The sequence below is a fragment of the Pecten maximus genome, chromosome 7, assembly GCF_902652985.1.
Source record: "Pecten maximus chromosome 7, xPecMax1.1, whole genome shotgun sequence".
NCBI lineage: Eukaryota > Metazoa > Mollusca > Bivalvia > Pectinida > Pectinidae > Pecten > Pecten maximus.
This window is the reverse complement of record NC_047021.1, coordinates 15,494,110-15,519,342: the sequence shown is the minus strand read 5'-3', so window position 1 is coordinate 15,519,342 and position 25,233 is coordinate 15,494,110. Positions and strand designations below refer to the sequence as shown.

The 25,233-nt window shown below is 37.7% G+C and overlaps 1 protein-coding gene across 1 annotated transcript; it reads right to left on the bottom strand.

The window, feature by feature from the left end:
- Positions 1-18,449: 18,449 nt before the first annotated feature.
- On the bottom strand, positions 18,450-25,176 carry LOC117331738 (muscarinic acetylcholine receptor M3-like). Its single transcript, XM_033890604.1, has 2 exons — positions 24,596-25,176; positions 18,450-20,930 (listed from the first exon to the last, which is right to left on the bottom strand). The coding sequence occupies exons 1-2, from the start codon at positions 25,039-25,041 to the stop codon at positions 20,171-20,173; spliced, it is 1,206 nt and encodes a 401-aa protein (XP_033746495.1). The 5' UTR covers positions 25,042-25,176; the 3' UTR covers positions 18,450-20,170.
- Positions 25,177-25,233: the final 57 nt, after the last annotated feature.

Here is a 25,233-nt window from a genome sequence, read left to right as displayed (position 1 = left end):
TATGTTAAGTCTGTATATCATCCTCCTCATATTATCTCTTCAAGTATACGTTATAAGACACAGCAGTGTGCATTTCATATCACATACTTAACATAAGTCATTTGAAAGATTTTTTTTATTATTAGAGTTGAATTACAGGGAAACGAGATAATACGCAGCTAACAATCAAGTATAAAATCAGACCACAACGTCTACACTCAAAGACAATAGAGAATCATTATACAGAAATAAACCTACATAGACACTTACTGTTATGACGCGTTTCATGGAATATGTCCAGAAAGCCAATGTTGTTATGACTTCATGAATGTTGAAAAATGAATTCCATTTCTATATTATGATTAGTTTTTTTATTTTATCTCTTAAAACACAAAAAAAAATCCGTTATCAGGGAGTGACGTCGGAGAAAGAACAGCAATTTTCGCGGGTTTGGTTTGGTGTGGGTTATTTTATTTAACGTCCTATTAACAGCTAAGGTCATTTAAGGACGGCCTCCCGTGCGTGCGACATGCATGCGTGTGGCGAGTGCGTATGTGTGTTTTGTGAGGCTGCGGTATGTTCTTATTAAGTCTCCTTGTGATAGGCCGGAACTTTTGCCGATTTATAGTGCTACCTCACTGAAGCATACTGCCGAAGACACCCAGCAGCACACCCCACCTGGTCACATTATACTGACAGTTGTCCCACTCCTAAAATGCTGAGCGCTGAGCAAGAGCAGAAACTACCATTTTTAAAGACTCTGGTATATCTCGGTTAGGGACCAGAACCCAAAGCCTTCCTCACAGCGCGAACGCTCAACTAAAGGCCAAAAGTGAGGCATTGTCAAGGGAAACATTAGGAATAAGTTGTTCAGAAAGAAGAGAAAATATAAGATCCCAAATTTAGTCGCCTCTTACGATCATGCAATGGGAGCAGCAGGTACAATTCTTACGCCCTACCTGCAGGACAGAATTTCGCGGGAAAGTGTCAGACTGTACTTGGTTGCGTTATAACAACAACAAAATCGACAATATTTATTCTGTGATATTTTTGAACGATTTTTATGTTTTGAACATTCAGGAGACCTGAACAACATTGTATTTATGTAAATATTACATGGATCGTGCTTATCTAAAAGATCATGAAAAGTAGAAAAATGCGACGGCTTGACGGCGGAGAGTAATGCCCGTGACAACGCGGTTCCCGACATTACTACACACTGTGGTTAGGCTAATGGTGTTACACTTTTCGCCAATGCTTTCAAGCATACTGAATGTAAATATGAAAACATAAACCTCCATATACACTTACTGTTTGTACGGTACACAGAAATTCTATGAACCTCGAACCATTCCTCGATGTCTAGCTGTAAATACGGTTTGTTTTGGGGTCTTGAGTTGGCAAACGATCTTTGACCTACCCAAAAGTAAACAGTATGCATCACATTTGATCATCACTTGAACCACAGTAAATGACCTTGGTTACAAGTATATATGAAGAACTTAATGATGACAAACTGTCTTAAATAATTAAAACATCGACAAACCAAACATGTAATGGAAGCTACAAATTACCAGTAGAAATAACGCATTAGGAAATTAACTCTTTTGGTCCCTCCTCAATAGCATCCTACTAGACTGCTTTTTGATATTATCTTCATGGATATTATAGGTTTAGTATTTTTGAAATATACGCGTGAAAGAAGAGTATCACTTTCCCTCATTTCTCAATTTCATATTGAATATATGCGGAATATATCTTTGACTTTTGATTGTGTTTAATAGAAGAGAAAACCAAGATGGAATTGTGGATATGTTATAAGATATTGAGACACTTACCGAAAATACCATCCACGGCATGGAAAGGATCGAACTCCTTCAGGAACAAATGTGTGAATAACGGCTTCTGTTCTCCTATTGTCTGCAAGGTGGATGCGTCCTCTACGGCCAACAAAGATATATAACAATCCCAGCGTTATAACGCGATATTTGTTTTTTTTCTCCTACAAAAATGAGCTCAACCCGGTTTGTATTAAATTGCAAGCGTGCGTGGTGTCAAAATCATATATAGAGGGATAACAAATACAGTGTATTCTTACCACAAACGGGCACATCACACGCCTCCCTGGTGAAGTTTGTATCCACGAAACAAAATGGTTCTCCTTCCTTGGGGATATGATCGATGGTGTTACAGTAGTTCTGCTCCAGTTCACCGTGCCATATACGGGAGTTCTCTAGACCAGTGTCGTTTAGTCTTAACCAGAACATGCATGGGCGACCATTCTGGCTTACGTTGATGTGTCCTCGGTAGGACGCCCCCAAGTCATCGGCAAAATAGCATTCTCTGTGGTCTATTGGACAGAAAAGAAAAACAACAAAGAATACCTATATAATATAGAAAAAATTATTCAAATTCTACATCGATTATATGACGGCAAAATATAAATAAAATTATAGATTTACATGGAGACTCCTTAAAATTACAATAAGAATAAGACCATGCGCTCCAAAGGGTTAGGCGTCTCCTGCTTCATCTTCACTTGCCATACAATTCTAGGTAAAATCCGGTTTAAGTTACAATCTCAAATAAGAGTTAGGGTGGTGACAGCGGTACATATAGGCGTATCAACAAGTATTATACAAAATGACGTACTTACCGTTCTATTGAAAGGAATATAATATACATTAATGCTGAAATATACATGTGGTCTATAGGAAGGAAATGGTGTATATACTGTAATGCTTAAATATACATGTGGTCTATCGGAAGAAAGGACATGTATTCATTATAAAATAAAACGTTCTGGTGTTTATGGGAAATAAATGTGACATATTAAAATGTGAAAACAAAAACATGTTTAAATGAACAAAAATGACATACAATATACTCTTAGGCTACTTTTTAGGAAGTTTACTTTTATTCTTAATCTTTATCTAAGAGAAATACATTCGTGAAAACAGTAAGACATGGAATCTTAAAAAGTTGACGTACGTTCTGGTATGTAGTGGCAGTAGAAAAACTGGACGTGACCAGTGGTACTATTATCTACGTAGCTATGGCTACCAGAATAAATCCACTCGTTTGTTGAATCGGTCATATTGAAAAAATCCATTTGACTGATCATTCCAGCAATGGTAGGACATGGATGTCGGACATGACTCTACACAATAAAGAGAAGAAGATAAAATTAGTATTATTTTGTGACCCTGTTTCTCTTCAACAATGAAAGTACACGTTGTAACTAATATATTATGGTATTAGTGTTCTGTGACGTAGGCGATGTAGGGTAGCAGATACCACACACTCAGCTGAGAAGAAATAGCTCAAAGTATAACACAAAGTTACTTTATATATACATTAATATAGATTGCAGATAAGGTAGTATTTTGTGTGTTTTTACAAGTGAAAACTCATGTTTTATGTCTCGCAAATCATCAATTACTGTTCTTTACGAAATGAATGCGTTAGTTATAATTAGATGAGCCACCTGTTTATGGTTCATATAATATGTTGACTTACAGAGAGGAGAAGGAATGGGAAGGAGTCAGGAAGCTTCATATCTCCTTTACCAACAGAGTCTGAGCGACAGCAGTGGAATAGCGTCAGTCCGCTACTATTTCCGGTCTCCATGGATGGCAGTATCCCGCTTAGGTCAGAGTCCCGGAAGTGGTAGCCGGCCATTGTTATAGATCCCTCTAAAAACCCTATGGACAAGAGATGATCGGCGCGTAACAGTAGTTCTAACTCAAAATTAATCAAACGAGAGAATAGAAAGATTGTTTTTTTCTGGAGAACGTTGAACATGTACAAAGAGAGTAAGATAAAAGGTGATCCTCTGTGTCATTAACGACACCTTGGTCTAATTTTAATATGTCAAGTTCTCAAAATGAGAGCAAATGTAGTGATAGTCAGGCATATCAAAGAGCATCGAAAACGTCAACTTCACCTCGCACAGAAGAACAAAGAAAGTATCGACATCCTCGCTGTATGGTTTTTTCATACATTATAGTGTTTGCTTAACGATACTATGATAGCGTTATGATTTGAAGTCACCGATGTTAATATTCTACTTGCAATCCCTTATTATTTATCTCCATATCGTATACAATTTATATCAGGTCGATTTGAATATTTACCAAAATTGACACGTACAATCCACATAAATAAATATGAATAAGCAGCTCACCTGCCGGACACTGTATCCCTACTCTGTATAGGCAGTAGTGTCCTGCTGGCCAATCAGGCCTGTTAAGGATCCATGGGTCAGACTCGCTTCGCCTTACACAGAAGTTCAATTGGAACGAATGAGTGTGGTATGGTCCCATCAAGTAAGGTTCAAAGGTCAGGAAGTCATTGTCGTTCCAGCCTTGACCTTTGGCGTTTTTGTCTAAGGTGAGGTTGATATAGCCTGTCTCCCACTGATACACTTCCGCTTCCGGGCAGCCGTAGCTGGACATGGGCAGCGCGTAGTCGCCATATGGCCAGGCACTTCTGCGGGACTCTTATTAGAAATAAATACGCTATTCATAGAGATACATGTCTTATCGCTTTGTTACCAATATAATGAGTTTATATTCTTTATCTGCGCTTGTTTGAAATAACCTTATCATACATACCATGTTCACAGAATGGCCCCATAAACCCGTCTTGGCAAATGCACGTGCATGTTTCTTCATCTAATTCGCCATCGTTCTCACAGTGACTGGTAGGACATGCTGAAGGCATATAACAACACATTAACGTGAGCCAAAACTTGAATGAAATATACCCTGGACAATAAGAATAGGGTGGACCAAGTTGTAACCACGATAAAATACCAGGTTATACAGTCACATCTACAACACGGTTTTCGTGTGTAGAATTTCTCTGTTTAACATTGATTACAGTATAGTAACATTTTGTTCAAAATGTTTATATCTTATGGATATGTTTGGATATCTATGTTTTATACAATGGTATAAGTTAATTTCCAGATTTCTATGTCGGGTGTCGATGATGGAACCGAGGACGCTTACTCCATTGAAGAACCTGGTCTCCTTGGTTTTTTTTTAATGTTCTTCATACTTATCTATAGCTTCGTTTTTTGCATTAGTTTTGTCGATTTGGAATTATGGGTTCCTTATCATGTCAGTATTCTTTGTTGCTTAGAATGACGGAAATACCCGAACTGTGTTTAATTTTGATTTCTTTTTACGTTTATCTGTTTTACGTTTAAATTAGGAAGTATGATTTAAATTATTCAGAGGTTGTACACCAGAAAATGTCCAACTGAACGATAAACATCTTTTTTGAAATCTCACTATCAAGGACACATTAATATATGAGATAATTGTCCATATTTGCCAATATAATTTGATGTCCTATGAATTTATTTCCCATGGTACATTTTTATTTCATATAGTGTTTCCGCAAATTTCCCTGGAAACCCGTTCCTGATTTTCTTATTAAAAACTATCTCTGTACATAATAGTTAGCTTGAAATCCGCTCGTTAATATCGGGTATATGGAATGTTTATATGGTCGATCGTTGGATTGTTTTCGTGTACTGTCATCTTATATCTATTGAGTTTAATAAAAAAATAAATTTCCCGCTGTAAATCGCATCGTAATATTTTCTATTCATTATTTTTCTTTTTGAAAATATACAAATAACTGTAAAATATATATTTCAGGGAAGATGTGTGTACGAAATAAATATAATCATGATGTATATTTTGAATTTTACTGAAACTTTGTACTCGTGTCTCATGCGTTGTAAGTAAGTGAGTTTATATTTTACATATTCAGTTTAATTTTGTGAAATAGATATTAAAGATGTGAGATATAATTATTGGAATTATATATATCAACTTGCCTTCAAACGGAATGAATTATATCTTAATATTAAAAAAAAATAAAAATGTTTACTTTCACACTATGAAACATTTTACATGTGATTGATAAAACTTCCCTTCCAATGATAATGCATCTTACAATTAATTCACGATAACATATCTACAAAGAGGGTAGAACGAAACCCACAAAAATGAGAAGCGCTTACAATACAAAGCGTTATTTGTAACAATGTTTGGAGCTGAAGGCGTATATAACATGTATGTGGTGTTATTTACGTTATAACAGAGGATACTACTAGGACTGTTTTACCTGTACGAACCTGTAGGAAACAATAACACATGATCTTTAAAAACCTATCTCACTCTCCTTTTTTTACCACGACACTGTTACTTGTACCTGTGACAAATGTTGCCTTACCTGCTTCTTGACCACTGGGGATAATGTATGAGTTCCAAGTTTGGAAGAGACTGACTGCCAACAATACAACAAGGGCGCTCGACATCATCCCTGTCAGTGATAGAGGTGTGGGTCACCTTTATATACCCATCTCATGCCTGTATATACCTGGTACTCTCAGACCGATGATACATTATCCCTCTTGGAAATATAGTCTCTTTAAGAAACTAATTGGATTTTTCCAGATTGTTTTGTTTGTCACAGATAATGTTGAATTTGTCAACATGTAACTATTGTTACTGTATGTTTAATATACACGATGTTTTGTAGGCGGTGTCGTTTGACAACGTATCACAGGAAATAGAACGTTGATGAGCACTATCAGACAATACGATTGGTGATTAGTGTCTCAATGGACATGTAGTAGGATAATCATTTGCCGGAGATGAATAGGTCAGGTACCAGGTAAAATGCAGTTAATTTGTGTGATTTGATGAAAGATAATAAGTCAATGTATGATGATGTTTGGGCTGCGGAAGTCGTTGATGATGATAAGAAAATTATATGTTCAATCATCATAAACCTAGTTTGAACTTTCTGAAGTGTGAGAACTTTGATCATTGCACATGTCATTAGTACGTTTGTGTGACATGTAACATACGATTGTCACGTTAAACAGGAAATTAGTAAAAACACATCGTATGCAGGACAATAAATATGACACTGCGCCTGCAGCTGCTCTCCTTCTAGGACTTGGTCAGTGATGCTAAGACCAAAAGTAAGGGAAGTTTTTAGTTTTCGGAGGTTTTGGATATAGCGCAAAACAAGATAAAACGTGGACAAAATATGAATTAAATATAGATTAACATGGAGATCAGGCGTTCCGGAAGGGTAAGAATATGATGCTTCAAAAATGACACCACGCAAATCTGGGTTACGTTAAATAGTCATAATGAATACTAGGACGGTAACAAAGGAACCACCAGCCATACCAACAAGACTCCAACACGTCTGACTTCATATAGCACCGTAAGATCATGACGTCAGCCACACAGCTTTCCCGTGGTTTTCAATTCTCTCTCGGAAGCCTGTCTTGTTAGATTTACAACAGTCGTCATCTGTTACAGAATATACTACACTGCGTACAAGTCCGTGGAAAATCAAAATGGCGATGTAAAATAATGTTTGTAAGGGAAGTGGGAATGTTGCTATCTAGTATTAGAAAAAAAATCTTCTTAACCTTCACCTGAATCTGTGATGCACAAACTTGTTGCAAACTGTGAATTTAACTTCGTTTTTTATTTCTGCAATCTGATCGGAAGTACAGGTAATATTATCGGATGTTATGCCAGTTTTCCTATGCTCAATCATTACCACGGGAAAGCAATGGGTATCAAAGAAAACTTCTTCAATGAGGTAGGATAGACTAGTTTATTTGATCGTAGACAAAATCGAAAAATTCTTCAATTTCATAAAATGTTCTATCAATATACTCCTCAATATTTATATGGTCTTATACCTAACACAGTTTCGGAGGGACATAACTATGATACAAGAAACTCGGACCAAAACATTTGTCACTCCAATATTGTGCAAAACTGCTTTTTTATAAACAATCGTTTTTACCCTCTACAATAGATCAATGGAATAAACTTCCACCTCAAGTTCGATCAAACCCATCTGTTTTCTGCTCTAAAATCTTACCTCGATCAGCAGTTAAGCAGGAACATACCTATCCACTACACATTTGGAACCCGAAAGGATCAAATTTATCATGCTCGTCTACGAATGGAATGTAGTTCCCTAAACAATTATTTATATAATAAAACATTGTTCAATCTCCGCTTTGTCTGTGCGGCCAAGTTGAAAACGTTACCCATTTCCCTTTAGAATGTGCCAGGTACGACGACATAAGAAGGCAGTATTTATATTCCTTACCTTCTAATATTACAACAGATATCTTACTATTTGGGAACCAAACACTTTCACCACAAGAAAATAAGGTCATCGTCTTAGATGTTCAAGATTATATACTTAAAACAAACAGGTTTTCATAAAATTTTATTTATTCCAAAAGCATGTTTTTGTACTTAAAGTCAAGTTGTCTGTCTCAACAATCTGAACTCTACACCAAGTATTCACCATTTTCCTTTTCTTCTCCTTGCTTAAACTTTTGTTATTCATTGTTAATACAATGTATATGGTCTTATATGCCAATGATATGTTGTCCATCCTCATATATTTGCTGTTTATGATAAGGTGATAGATTTACATAAGTGTCTGAGACACTTGTTTCTATTTCCTATTCTGTACATTCAATTTTGTAACTATACATGTTTTGAAATGTCTGAATAAAAGAAAGTTTAAACTACAACTAAATCACTCATCAGGGGTTTTCCTCAGATCTTTATCTGCTATACAATACCATTACAAAGAAAAAATAAACCAGGTTATAATTAATTTTTAAAGTTTACACAATGCAAAAGATCAGGAGCATTTATTATTGCCGAAAAAAGTGGTATTCCTCATAGATAATTACGGTACGTTGATAAGATGTGACAAATATAATCTCATTTAAGGTTCACGACTAAATGGTAGCCCTGTCGTATTTTTGATAAATGATTATTAGTTATCTCCAGTCTTGTATCAGTTATTGGACACCAGTACCAGTGTCAAATACATATATGATACCATAAAGTCTACCACACACAGGGTGTAGTTAAAAAGTCGTGTAGAAGAATATAAGACTCTTTCATATGTGTATATCTATGTAGGATAGGGATATTCCACCCGAGGGGTCTCAAAATGTGGTGAAACCCGAGGCTTGCCGAGGGTTTTACCACATTTTGTGATCCCGAGGGTGGAATATCCCTATCCTACATACACACATAATGAAAGAGTCTTTTTCTCTCATATCATTACCGAATTTCTGGCGAAAGTGTCCCTCAGCCATCCATTTTCTTCAATTTTTTAATTTCTTTATTTGACGTTTTTACTAAATATACTTGTAATATTCTGAAAGACCATACCCTATTTTGACAAACTATGTTTACACACAAATTTCATTCATTTTGTGGTTAAGTGATGAACGAATGAACAATTCGCCGATAAAAATTACCGTAACTTGACCGACTTTTACGTGGCCGTGATCAAATTGTCAACATCCGAGAAAAAGAAGTTCTATCAACAATACTGAAAGCCAACGCTGAAATGAGTTTTCCAACTTCACATATAATTTGATTTGCACCTCGACATATTTAATCATTTCACAGAACACACTGTACTTTTAAATGTCAAGTCAATTTTTTTTTATAAAATACTACGTCACTGCATGACGTCACGACTGTCATTGGAATTCCATTCATAGTTCAAGGATATTGAGAGTGATGTCGATCTCGATCGCCATGACGCGGCGATGTTTCGTGGCTGGTAATTTTAAATTCACTGTGATTTTGGCAACTTCGTGTGTGAACCAGCGAACAGTGACTCTATACGAGTATTCGATCTTTTCTGTGACATAGGATTATATACATGCGTTTAACCGGTTGTCTTGATGGAATGACGAAGGTAGGTCAGTCGATAGGCTAACGATGATCATATTGAAAGGCTAGGATGGCAGGGGTGTCATTTTTACCGAATGTTCGTTCATTTAAGAGCTAATTCCCAACTTCCAAATACACAGGCTACTGAGTAGGCCTAACAGTTACTGACAGTACAGTAGAGTAAACAAATTCCAGGGCCCCCTGCTGACGCAAACGGAATCATTTCATAGGTTGTGACGTTTGACATTTTCTTTTTTATATTTTTTTATGTATGGCTTTTATTTTACTTCCTGTCATTGCCAGGTGATTGTGTGTGTTTACATGTTTTTAATGACAAATGACAAATCTGTCGGGTAGGCAAGTCTGTATTGTACTGTAGCTGTTACAACAGGCCTGTAGGCGTAGTCTAACTGTTTGTTACAGTAACGGAGTTATATGTTCGCTCAGATGGAATGTCTAATCGTTTAACCGTGTAGCCCTATTGATTTACTGATGATATGATATATATTTATCTAAGAATGTATATATTTTTATAGCTAAGTCCAACGTTTCAAAACCGACACCGACGATAAGGACTGTCGGATGTGAACACAAGCAGACGACGTTGTGAGAGTTGTCCCCCTTGAACGCAGATTAATCCGTGCGCGTGAAATGCTAGTAAGATAGATTTATCTTACATAGCTAGACCTACATGTATCTTACATGGGCAAACTCTAACCAGCATGGCGAGATGTGAGAGAATTCACATTTCTCCCACCATTCACAGATATGTTTCCCGTTCTATGTGTTTATCTGTAACTAGGCTGTCCTTTTTGGTCAGTTTTTACGGTAGGTACTGACAATAATGCAATGGCATTGCCACGTCATCATTGTAAAGCATCAGTTTCATCTTAATATATGAACATTTGAATCTTACTCAAATATTGTATACCTGGTATTTTTCGCCCCAGGTTATTTTCGCTCTTGAGCAACAAAAAAGATATTCGCCCCGTTTTAAATTCGCCCTAAACTACTTTTATGAAATGTCTTTTCCTCGTTTACAATCGGAAAATTCCGTTCGAAATTCTCTATATAGTTGCACTCGGAACACTCGGGGGTTATCGAGTTCCCCTATTTTCTTTTCTTTGTATATTCTAAAAAAAAAGTATATCTTATCATCGGGGTGAGATTGTCCAACCCATGGCAGAATCTCTGGTAAGACTTGGTCAACAAAAATTACCCCCCCCCCCCCCCCCCCCCCCCCCCCCCCCCCCCCCCCTTGGTTTTGAAGTTGTCAAGGTAGGGACATATAGAGTGTTCTACTTTCCTATTGTTGATGTTTTATTTCGCGATAGTAACCTCTGTACTTTCCCTATTGTTGATGTTCTGTTTCTCGATATTAACCCCTCTACTTTCCCATTTTTCTTTGCTATTATATACCACAGTTGATGTACTTTCCATGTGTTTGTTCCCTGTGGTACATATACCTACAACTGTCAACTGATTAACACACTAATGAAGTCCATGAACAATTTTATGGTTGACAATACGATCTCATTATATACCTTATATACCTAAATATATTCCTTTGTAGATATAAAGTTCAAAGCATTTCATAATCGTTAGTATGTCTGTTAGTTTCTTGACCCCGGTTCTAATAGAAAACCAGACATTGTTCTGCGATATGTACGATGGCGAACAAAATTTACCTCATTTCCATTAAAAAATGACAGTTTGATCTTCGATTTACATTATTTATTTCATAGGAATTGCATTGTTTACAAATACATAGAGGAAATGTATACAATTTAGCATTTAAACAGAATTTATTGTATTTCTAAGTACGCTGAGGTGAAAATTTACCTCGAGCTTCATAGCTCAAGACACCCTGGTAATAAGGCTAATGATGATAGCACGTGCTATTCAGATCATGGCTGTAATATCTAAGATCCTGTCTGACAGCATAGATGTAATGATGGGATTATTGCCCGATGTATTAGATACGATTGACATGAATCTGGACACCCTGTTACATTGATGTTTATATCTGGTGCCATCATCAGGTTCTTAAGACTCTGACATACACACTGAACATCTATAATATGTACCTGTAATGATAACGTTAATCACAATCTGATATATCCATCAACATTACGTGCCGAGACATCAATTTACGTTACTGATAAACTTACAGATAACCGTGTCATTATATGTTGATGTGCATTGAACAGATCATACGCAAATTCCAAATACCCGTGGATATTGTACAGGTGAATTATAATTTAAATACGTAGCTGCCAATTGCACAGCGATTTACTGTTAAAATTTACTGAAACGATATGTATAGTTACAAGGTAAAGATGTGGGTCATGTTTTATGAGGAAATCAACACGTTTACTTACTCTTAGGAAACGTCTTATGGTGAAATGCTAATAGAAAAGATAATAATAAAATTTAAAAAAAATATAGATCATACCAATATGATACCAAACAGAATAATAAAGAAACTGTACCGTAGTATTGATAAAATGAGAAGAACAAGCTCGTTTTCTGTGTATAGATCCGGATAAGGTTACAAATCCACTAACTAGCTATATTGTCCAATACTGTAAGTTGTTACATATATCTACACAAACCAGTAATCACTGTTTAGATAGATGTTATATAAACTAGAGCCAATTGATCAAATATCACCTAACACAGCTAATTACCCGTACACAAAACCACAGGGACATGCTTCATCTTTGTTCAAATATTCAGACATAAATACATTGTATGTAGTCAACTCTTTAAGATCCTCACCACCACCATCACTGTTTGGTTCGAGGAGGACAAAATAGCTGTATGACACAGTTTGAATGTGTTTTTTCTCGACTTTGTCTATCTAACTGTCTATTTGTATTTAAAAGTGCCAATAGTTCGGCGCCCAATTGTTCTGGAATTTTTGTAGAGAATACTTTGTAAAATTGTGAATTTTGTAAAATTACTTTCGTGACTGATTTCTAAAGACAGTAATAATAAAACATATGTTTAAACAACATGGTTAATCAATAAATTAATGATAAGTATAAGTATTGAAATAAACAAAACTGAACCAAAACTGTGGAAATCAATTATATTCATTGGCCAAGACACATCTCAATAGATTAAAGAAGTTAGTTAAAGCATGTAAGGGGTTGTAATAAATATCATTTAATACCAATAATAAAATGGCACTACAGTACTAATGATATAATGTTGCATGTATATGTGACGTTAAATAAACTTAGCTATGCTACATTTTCTATGTGTTGATATAACTTGAAAGGCACAAATAACAAAACACAAAGGATAGAAGGACTTTATGCGACCATAACGTGTTATAACTATCATCCAAAGATAGGCCATAAAGATCCTGACAATTAAGCGAAATCATATGAAGGAAGAATCTTGTCATATATAATGACAAATCGATATTGTGTACCAATGATTCCTATACTTTATTATAGAAGGACTCTGATTTGGTGGAAGCTCCTTTTTTAATCTCTAGATTACAGGCTTAAGCCGAGTGAGAAGTGAGCTTTTGAAGCCTGCAATCGAAGGAAACAGCTTTAATATTAGCTCTCAAGAAAACGATGACATAATCCCAACGATGAAACGAATATCTGTAACGGAAGTTAAGATGATGGATTTCAAAGATGGATTGAAAATTGAACATTCAAAATTCTGATTCGTCAAATAGACTACATGTTCAGGGTCGTTTTCGTTTATCGCGGTTGGACTGATTGGACCAGATTTGTTCGTTTATGAAATAAGGCCGGACATGGTATTTTTTTTCAGACGAGCTTTGACAAAGACTTCCAAGGCCTGCATTGATATCTGCAGGTCCTTCAGGATATATGCCTGAAATATTACATTTAAAAACAGATGAATCAGTTTGTCCGCATAAGCGAACATGTCCCTCGTAAACATGATTTTCGTTCACACAGTCAGTCAGACCTTGACAAAAGAGACCAGTCGGTCTTAACACGTTGCAACGACACTCGTACACATTGTTACGTACACTGTTTGTGTAAAGATCAACATCGTTTTGATATATATGTGTGTGCGTGTGTGTGAGGGTGTGTGTGTGTGTGTATCCAAACTGATGAATCCTATTAAAGATACATTCTGTCTTGTTTGTGGTATAGTATTTAAACATGAAATTAAAGATACCAATGGAAGGGGCTAATTTAATTCATTATAACTGACTTCAAAATATTATTCCTTAAATAAAACTAAATGAGTTAATCTGGGATGCAATAGGGATAAGAAAACGAAAGGAACTATAGAATTCAATTTATTATCATTTCAGTTTACGTTCAAAACTTTAAGTTGTCCAAAACATTATTCAGTGTGTCGTAACAAACACGTGTTCTATTAAAACTAATCAAGAGGGGAAACATACGTACCATGCGCAGACATAACCATGTACAGGAACAACACGAAACACACCAACACAGACATAACCATGTACAGGAACACCACGGAACACCCCAGCACACACATAACCATGTACAGGAACACCACGGAACACACCAACACACACATAACCATGTACAGGAACACCACGGAACACCCCAGCACACACATAACCATGTACAGGAACAACACGGAACACACCAACACAGTCATAACCATGTACAGGAACACAACGGAACACACCAACACAGACATAACCATGTACAGGGACACCACGGAACACACCAACACACACATAACCATGTACAGGAACACCACGGAACACCCCAGCACACACATAACCATGTACAGGAACAACACGGAACACACCAACACAGTCATAACCATGTACAGTAACAACACGGAACACACCAACACAGACATAACCATGTACAGGAACACAACGGAACACACAAACACACACATAACCATATACAGGAACAACACGGAACACACCAACACAGACATAACCATGTACCGGAACACAACGGAACACACCAACACAGATATAATCATGCACAGGAACAAAACGGAACACACCAACACATACATAACCATGTACCGGAACACCACGAAACACACCAACACAGATATAAACATGTACAGGAACACCACGGAACGCACAAACACAGACATACTCATGTACCGGAACACCACGGAACACACCAACACACACATAACCATATACAGGTACACCACGGAACACACCAATACAGACATAACCATGTACAGGAACACCACGGAACACACCAACATAGACATAACCATGTACAGGAACACCACGTAACACACCAACACAGACATAACCATGTACAGGAACACCACGGAACACACCAACACAGACATACCCATGTACAGGGACACCACGGAACACACCAACACAGACATACCCATGTACCGGAACACCACGGAACACACCAACACAGACATAACCATGTACCGGAACACCACGGAACACACCAACACAGACATACTCATATACAGGAACACAACGGAACACACCAGCACACACATAACCATGTACAGGAACACAACGGAACACACCAACACACATATACCCATGTACAGGGACACCACGGAACACACCAACACAGACATACCCATGTACAGGGACACCACGGAATACACCAACACAGACATACCCATGTACAAGAACACCACGGAACACACCAACACAGACATAACCATGAACAGGAACACCACGGAACACACCAACACAGACATACCCATGTACAGGGACACCACGGAACACACCAACACAGACATACTCATGTACAGGGACACCACGGAACACACCAACAGAGACATACCCATGTACAGGAACACCACGGAACACACCAACACAGACATATCCATGTACAGGAAACCACGAAACACACCAACACAGACATAACCATGTACAGGAACACCACGGAACACACCAACACAGACATACCCATGTACCGGAACACCACGGAACACACCAACACAGACATACTCATGTACAGGGACACCACGTAACACACCAACAGAGACATAACCATGTACAGGAACACCACGGAACACACCAGCACACACATAACCATGTACATGGACAACACAGAAAAAAACCAACACCGACATAACCATGTACAGGAACACAACGGAACACACCAACACAGACATAACCATATACAGGAACACCACGGAACACACCAACACAGACATACCCATGTACAGGAAACCACGGAAAACACCAACACAGACATAATCATTTACAGGAACACCACGGAATACACCAACACAGACATACCCATGTACAAGAACACCACGGAACACACCAACACAGACATAACCATGAACAGGAACACCACGGAACACACCAACACAGACATACCCATGTACAGGAACACCACGGAACACACCAACACAGACATACCCATGTACCGGAACACCACGGAACACACCAACACAGACATACTCATGTACAGGGACACCACGGAACACACTAACACAGACATACCCATGTACAGGGACACCACGGTACACACCAACACAGACATAACCATGTACAGGGACACCACGGAACACACCAACACAGACATACCCATGTACAGGGACACCACGGTACACACCAACACAGACATAACCATGTACAGGAACACCACGGAACACACCAACAGAGACATAACCATGTACAGGAACACCACGGAACACACCAGCACACACATAACCATGTACATGAACAACACAGAACACACCAACACCGACATAACCATGTACCGGAACACAACGGAACACACCAACACAGACATAACCATATACAGGAACACCACGGAACACACCAACACAGACATACCCATGTACATGAAACCACGGAAAACACCAACACAGACATAACCATGAACAGGAACACCACGGAACACACCAACACAGACATACCCATGTACAGGAACACCACGGAACACACCAACACAGACATACCCATGTACCGGAACACCACGGAACACACCAACACAGACATACTCATGTACAGGGACACCACGGAACACACTAACACAGACATACCCATGTACAGGGACACCACGGTACACACCAACACAGACATAACCACGTACAGGGACACCACGGAACACACCAACACAGACATACCCATGTACAGGGACACCACGGTACACACCAACACAGACATAACCATGTACAGGAACACCACGGAACACACCAACACAGACATACCCATGTACAGGGACACCACGGAACACACCAACACAGACATACCCATGTACAGGGACACCACGGTACACACCAACAGACATAACCATGTACAGGGACACCACGGAACACACCAACACAGACATACCCATGTACAGGGACACCACGGAACACACCAACACAGACATACCCATGTACAGGGACACCACGGTACACACCAACAGAGACATAACCATGTACAGGAACACCACGGAACACACCAACACAGACATACCCATGTACAGGGACACCACGGAACACACCAACACAGACATACTCATGTACAGGGACACCATGGAACACACCAACACAGACATACCCATGTACAGGAACACCACGGAACACACCAACACAGACATACCCATGTACAGGAACACCACGGAATACACCAACACAGACATACCCATGTACCGGGACACCATGGAACACACCAACACAGACCTACCCATATACAGGAACACCACGGAACACACCAACACAGACATACCCATGTACAGGAACACCACGGAACACACCAACACAGACATACCCATGTACAGGAACACCACGGAATACACCAACACAGACATACCCATGTACCGGGACACCATGGAACACACCAACACAGACCTACCCATATACAGGAACACCACGGAACACACCAACACAGACATACCCATATACAGGAACACCACGGAACACACCAACACAGACATAACCATGTACAGGAACACCACGGAACACACCAACACAGACATACCCATGTACCGGAACACCACGGAACACACCAACACAGACATACCCATGTACCGGAACACCACGGAACACACCAACACAGACAACTTCACACACTCACTTATTTACGCTCCAATCATAAAAGGAACAATTTAGCTCATATTTTGATATAATATAGCTGCATTGCTTTGTTTTGTAAACATGAATAACAAGTTCAAGTTCAAGTTCTTTATTTACCAAAAGCCCTAAGGCCTATAGGTATACAGAACAAGATATATAACATTAAACAATTACAGATGTAAAAGTATCGAAAATCGATTTAAGAGAAACAAACACGTATATGAATACAAATCCTCCACACAAGAGGGATTATATGTATTTATTACACTTATATTCACAAATCCTTTTATTATCGCAATAACTTTTCTATCTTTTCGTTTCAAGAAACATATAATCGATATTTAGCGCGAAATGACTACCTGTAATCTGTCAGTACTTCCGAACAGTGATATGGTCAATCTGATTCCTCCTCACCAACAAGAATGTTTGGACGGATGTTTTCGATTGATGAAGCCCCCGATTGGCCTGTAAATTAGTTTTCAATCTTCCCGATGGTGATAGGTTCCGGGTATCACCGGACGTGTTATCATAGTTTTGTGATGATAGTTCTTGTATGTATATATCAATCAATATCGAATCCGGATAAGATTCGGATGGTTTGTATGTTTTTTGTTGTTGTTTTTGTTGTTGTTGTTTTTCTTCTATTGTTTGGTTTGCTATTTGGATATTTGCTTACTTATTTATTCATCCGCGATCGTTAACATCATGTTCGTAAAACCAACCTATTTTCTTTTTTTTTAAAACTTTACAGCAGAGACATTTTAATATGTTTTACACTATACTCGAGCGTTTTAGTGATTTCGAGTGATATACATTTATGTGTACTATTCTTCAAATTAAACGATAGCATTAAGTTTACACTATCTGAGCTTTTTTTGATATAGATAAAACACGTGAATAGTAGTTACAGTAACAATAATATCTAGCAATAAGTAACTATTGTAATACTAATACATTTGATTGCATTAGTGATCAGTAACTATGGTAATACTAACATTAGTGATAAGTAGTTATGGTAATACTAACATTAGTGATCAGTTGCTATGGTGATACTAACATTAGTGATAAGTAGTTATGGTAATACTAACATTAGTGATAATTAGTTATGGTAATACTAACATTAGTGATCAGTTACTATGGTGATACTAACATTAGTGATCAGTTACTATGGTGATACTAACATTACCTATCAGTAACTATGGTGATACTAACATTAGTGATCAGTAACTATGGTGATACTAACATTACCTATCAGTAACTATGGTGATACTAACATTAGTGATCAGTAACTATGGTAATACTAACATTAGTGATCAGTTACTATGGTGATACTAACATTAGTGATCAGTAACTATGGTAATACTAACATTAGTGATCAGTACCTATGGTAATACTAACATCAGTGACCAGTAACTATGGTGATACTAACATTAGTGATCAGTAACTATGGTAATACTAACATTAGTGATCAGTAACTATGGTGATACTAACATTAGTGATCAGTAACTATGGTGATACTAACATTAGTGATCAGTAACTATGGTAGTACTAACATTAGTGATCAGTAACTATGGTAGTACTAACATTAGTGATCAGTTACTATGGTAATACTAACATTGGTGATCAGTTACTATGGTGATACTAACATTAGTGATCAGTAACTATGGTAGTACTAACATTAGTGATCAGTTACTATGGTAATACTAACATTGGTGATCAGTTACTATGGTGATACTAACATTAGTGATCAGTAGCTGTAGACTAACATTTTCCCTTATGTTATTGTGCAAATGTAAGACGCAAGTAGCTGTTGTGTGCTATTGTTAGTAGCATATCGTCGTGAATTAATCTCACACATGAGATATATAATAAAATGCCAAAATAACAACAACTATTATACATTTGTAGAAGAACAATCATGTGGACAACGTAAACAATAACTATATATTCAATTGTTGACATACAAATTAGAATAAGAGATGTAAAACTATTTTTATATTAGGCAGTTTAAAATGAAGTATTATATCCTCAATATCATAAAACCAAAGATGACTTCACAAATAAAAAGGTATGACATAATGTATCAATATGAAGACATCTTATGTATGGCAACAGCACGCCTTCCTTGGCAAAGGCTTAAATTACAAGATTTATCATACATTTATTTCAACTTTCAGTAAAACTTTGCAGAAGACTAAGTCCATTTTAAATCGTTAGTCCCTCTATATAAGAAACGTTTGTTTCTGTTTTGTCATCTCTATCACTGCGATGTTTGATATAGAGGCTTAACAGTCTGTTTTCAAACGTCTTGTCTTCAATGCCTTTACTCACGAAGGGATTTGATGGCCAGAACAACACAAATCCTCTTAACTGTCACATAGAAAATGATTTAGTCCATTTTAACTTTTCTCTCAATTTCACTTTCTACATAACAGTTCACGAAAAGCATTCCTGAAATCTTTACTACTGAAGTTATACAAAAATGGATTGATTGTCGAGTTACAGTATGACATCCAGAACGTAACGACAAACACCATCTCTGATACCTTGTCTGGTGCTATTGCACTAACGTCAAACACGATGTGGAACGGCAGCCAACAGATAATGTAACCAATCAAAATGTAGGTTAGAGTGATGAACACTCGCCTCTCGTGTCTATCGTTCCTTCTCTCTCGTTTCAGCAGCTGCCTTTGCTTCTTTGCAACCTCGCTGTTGACTACTCCTACCTCAGGTTTTATTTGACTCGTTGACGGAATTGTTATGATAGAGATCGGGTCGAGATGAATCCCATTTCGATTAGGTGGTGACAGACTTATCGGTGTTTTCTTTACGTCGCTTTCGGTTACGGTTTTCACAGCTGCGCTTTCTTCAATGGAATCCTTCGACTGACTTTCTTCGTTCTTGTTTGACACACCATTTACAACTCTAGATGTGCTGGGCTGATCACGGAATTTCTCACTCGGTCCTACCGAATTGAAACTATTTCTTTTTCTCAACACGTAGAAAACGCGAATGTAACAAATAAGAAGTATAGCGAAAGAGCCATGATGACCGATGGTTGCTATGACAAACACAAATTCCTTGTTATTCGACGGTTCCCATATGCACTGTCCCGGAACAGCGTTGTTCACCCTGTCCATCACACACGCAGGCAGCCATAACACTATCATAGACACCCTGTAAGACAAACAAGAGCAAATGAAACTTAGCTTGATTAAAATGTTTACATTAATATACAATACTGTAGTACCACAACAGAAAGCTGTAAGATTCCAGGAGGATCTCATGATTGCTAGGAATGGGATAACTCGATCACTCACTTTTCCCAGCGGTGTTTAAGGGCCTCAATGCCACTTTTATAGAACTCCTTCCCTTGGCTGTTCAGAAAGTCATCCACTGCATGTTAGGGTTATGCCTGAAATAGCTGTTCTGATGGAGCGATATCAGATGAATAAGGCAGATGCTCAATCAATTTAAAGCCACAATCGTGAATGGCAGCAATGGCAATGGCAGACTCTTTCACCATAACCCTAACCGGTTTTGACCGCTTGTCTTGTTTTCTTTAGAGTTCTACCTCGTCGATATAAACTAATCAAATGAAACCAGTCCTTGGTACATGGCCCTATACAGTCAGAGAATAGTAAAACTTAAAAAGAACATGCTTAAGTATATCATTCAATACGAGGTTCACAACTTATCAATCAACCCTCATATCTTCACATTCATGAAGAGTTTGGCTAGCCAGCATTCGGCAAGTCTCATTTTGACCACTCAGACTCTTATACTCGGGTTAAGATTTATCTGTCTATGGTACTCGCCCATGTAAGATTCTATTAATCGATGAAGACTATCAAAATATGCATGTGACATGCATAATCGAATAGAATTGAAATCTTTATATATATTTGCTACAGGTAATAAATATTGTTGATGACAGAGAATGGGTCATATTTTATTTACTTTATCAATTACTTACACTCTTGATATGTCATTTCAAATAAAATGTATATACAAATATGTTAAATGTACATGTCCAGCACCTATATTCGACAGAAGGCATCTTTGACAATGGTGATAAGTTGCTTACTGATTTTTAATGTTTAAAATATGCTATTTTTGCGTGTGCATTTTCAATATTCAACATTTTCATTTAAACAAAATGTTATTGTACGGAAGCATACAATTGGATCATATATCAGACTAAGGCTATATAAGTCTTTTCCAGAAAAAAATAGAATAATTCAAAAAAATTAGATAGATAAAACAATTGTAGGCATATAAATATTTACATAGATTTGCCATCAATTAAGGCAATATCTTTTAGCATTGATTGTAATATTAAATGTCATCAGTATTGATATAGTTACTGGACATATTCCTTACGGCAGCGTTCCTCCTGCATTACTATATCATGAGACCAAACGAGATAACGCATTACTATATCACGAGACCAAACGAGATAAAGCATTACTATATCACGAGACCAAACGAGATAAAGCATTACTATATCACGAGACCAAACGAGATAAAGCATTACTATATCACGAGACCAAACGAGATAAAGCATTACTATATCACGAGACCAAACGAGATAAAGCATTACTATATCACGAGACCAAACGAGATAAAGCATTATTATATCACGAGACCAAACGAGATAAAGCATTACTATATGATGAGTCCAAACGAGATAAATCATTATGTAAACTACCTGGAATATTACGGATTTCTACAAACTATGTCCTATTTTCTGTATTGACCAGCTTTCTACCGTGGATTATCAAGGGAACTGGGTGAGATGGACCAGCCAACACAGTAACAGCTTTGACCATGACAGGGTCATCTACATGTGATATTCAGTGGCGGTATAACCCAGCCTTGTTTCCCGGTGGTGCAGTTGACTCATATAAGTCAGTGGTCAACAGTTCGACCTACATGTATACCTGTGTGGTTTCCATGTGGCAGTGATGATGATTCCGATATCGGCTGATTGTTGTGTTAACACTGAAGTGTTATGAGATACTAGAGTATCTACATGTACGCTCATAGCTGGTAACTCATGTGACGTGATAAGGACAGAGGACCAGAGGAGTTGATTGGAAGGGAAGAGGACAGAACTTTTCAAAAGACTGTATATATCTTTATGTGTAGTGTGAGTGTGAGGGTGTATGTATGTTGTCTATATAATAGTCTTATAAATACTGTAAATAAATATGTATATAATGTACAGAATGATTTATTGTGTTATCAATACCGAGTATGGCTGTGTCGCTCTGACCACAGTTACACATTGAAAGGATGGCTTCTAATTTCAATTGATTTTTCCAAATCAGGTTTAGCAGTATTTATCGACACGTACAACGACATTAAATATTCTTGACTGTTTCCATTTGGTGATGGATGAATTAACAATTGGACGGTTACATTCGGCAGTAAAACTAATTTACGTTTTTTATTTTTTCCACGACTAGTGTGGAGGGAACTCATCAACGGAATCGACTTTAATTCATCAGGAATCATTCATTTTATCAGATATATTAAATGATGAAATTATCAGAGAGAGGCTGATAAACAATGCTCTATTAAGCGTATAAACATCGCCGACGTAATATGGAGATTTCGTTTGTTCGGTGGAGTCATGTACCTCAGGCTGTCGGGCTTTGTTTACTAATAGATGGTTTCACCGTTTAAAAATATTACATTATTTAAATTAATTGGATACATAGAAAGAGACCGTTAGCACAGAATTGCGTTTAAACTTGGGATATCCGAATCAATATATATGTATATTTCTTAAAGATGTAATTAATTTCATGGAAATGCAAGCTGTCAATATAAAATGCCTATTTAATTGAACAAGTTAATATATTTATCTAAACCAAGAAAGTACGTTTTACATGATATATATTAATACTCATAAACAAATGTTATTAAGCAAAAATCTTAGTGTTTAATTTTGGATAGTTTTCCTTTTTGACCACCTCTGTTTTACGCAGTGAAGTCCTGTATAATTTATTAAGAAAGTGCAACTACTTTTGTCAGAAAAAAATCACTGATTAATTGGCTATCTAGAGGTACAGAGGAGAATACATGGAAACACCAACAGTCAGAGTCATAAGAGAGAGGATGGAAAGCTATGGAAGCACCAATAGGGTCATATGAGGACGTGAATGCATGGAACATCAAAACTTATGATAATCTAAGGACGGCAATACATGGTAACATCAATAGGCAGGATAATATAAAGCGAAAATCTATTGAAACACCAATAGTCAGGGTCATATGAGGACGGGGATCTATAGAAACACCAAGTCAGGTTCATATGAGGACGGGGATCTATAGAAACACTAATAGTCGAGGTCATATGAGGACGGGGATCTATAGAAACACCAATAGTCGAGGTCATATGAGGACGGGGATCTATATAAACACAAAGGTCAGGGTCATATGAGGACGGGGATCTATAGAAACACCAAAAGTCAGGGTCATATGAGGACGGGGATCTATAGAAACACCAAAAGTCAGGGTCATATGAGGACGGGGATCTATAGAAACACCAATAGCCAGGGCCATAGGTCGGACCCCAAGTGTTGCAAATAGGTTAGTAGATCGATTGACCTCTCTTATGTGGTCATTTATGTAGAGGACACAAAGCAAAAGAGAACTGAGTATGAAGCTTCCATGGGTGACCCCAGTGCCATCTTCTTAAACGACACAGGATTAACTACCAAAGAGATGCATTTACAAAAAATGACATAACTAGTGATATCAATTTGTATGAAGCTTCAGAGACAGTGTGAATCTTGTTTGCAAAGTGCTAGACATTCTTCCTTTCAACTTACCAGACAGCTATAATGAGCCGAATACACTTGCGTTTATTGTGATGCGCCCGATAGTGCACACTCCACGTCACTGACCAGAACCTGTCAATGGATATCACCAAAAGAGTGAATACAGAGGCGAACGTCATCCCATAGTCAAAGAAAATCCAAACACCGCACAGAAAGGAACCGAATGGCCAGTATCCCAGTACAGTGTTAGTTGTGTACAGACTCATGGCACATACCGCCACAGATATGTCAGTGATTGCCAGGTTGATGACATAGAAATTAAAAACTGTTTGTAAACGTTTAGTTTTTGCCACTGCTACTAATACAAGACTGTTTCCACATATTGTTAAAAGCACAATTCCGTAAAGAACTATACCGATTATGATCTTTCTCCATGTCACAGTGGGGACGACATCAGTAGACGTGATATTTACAGGAAGGACAGTCGAATTATTCATTGCCGTGATTAGCAGTGGACAGGTTATCAATGGCCGATGGGGGTTGAATGACACCTGGCAATCCGACGCTGGACAATCTATTTTCCACGCGCTGCTAATGAACAAAAATCAAAGAGTGTTTCTACTACGTGTCGGGTAACAGTACAATGCGTTGATCACTCTGGGTGTATGGAGGTATATGAGGGAGTGATA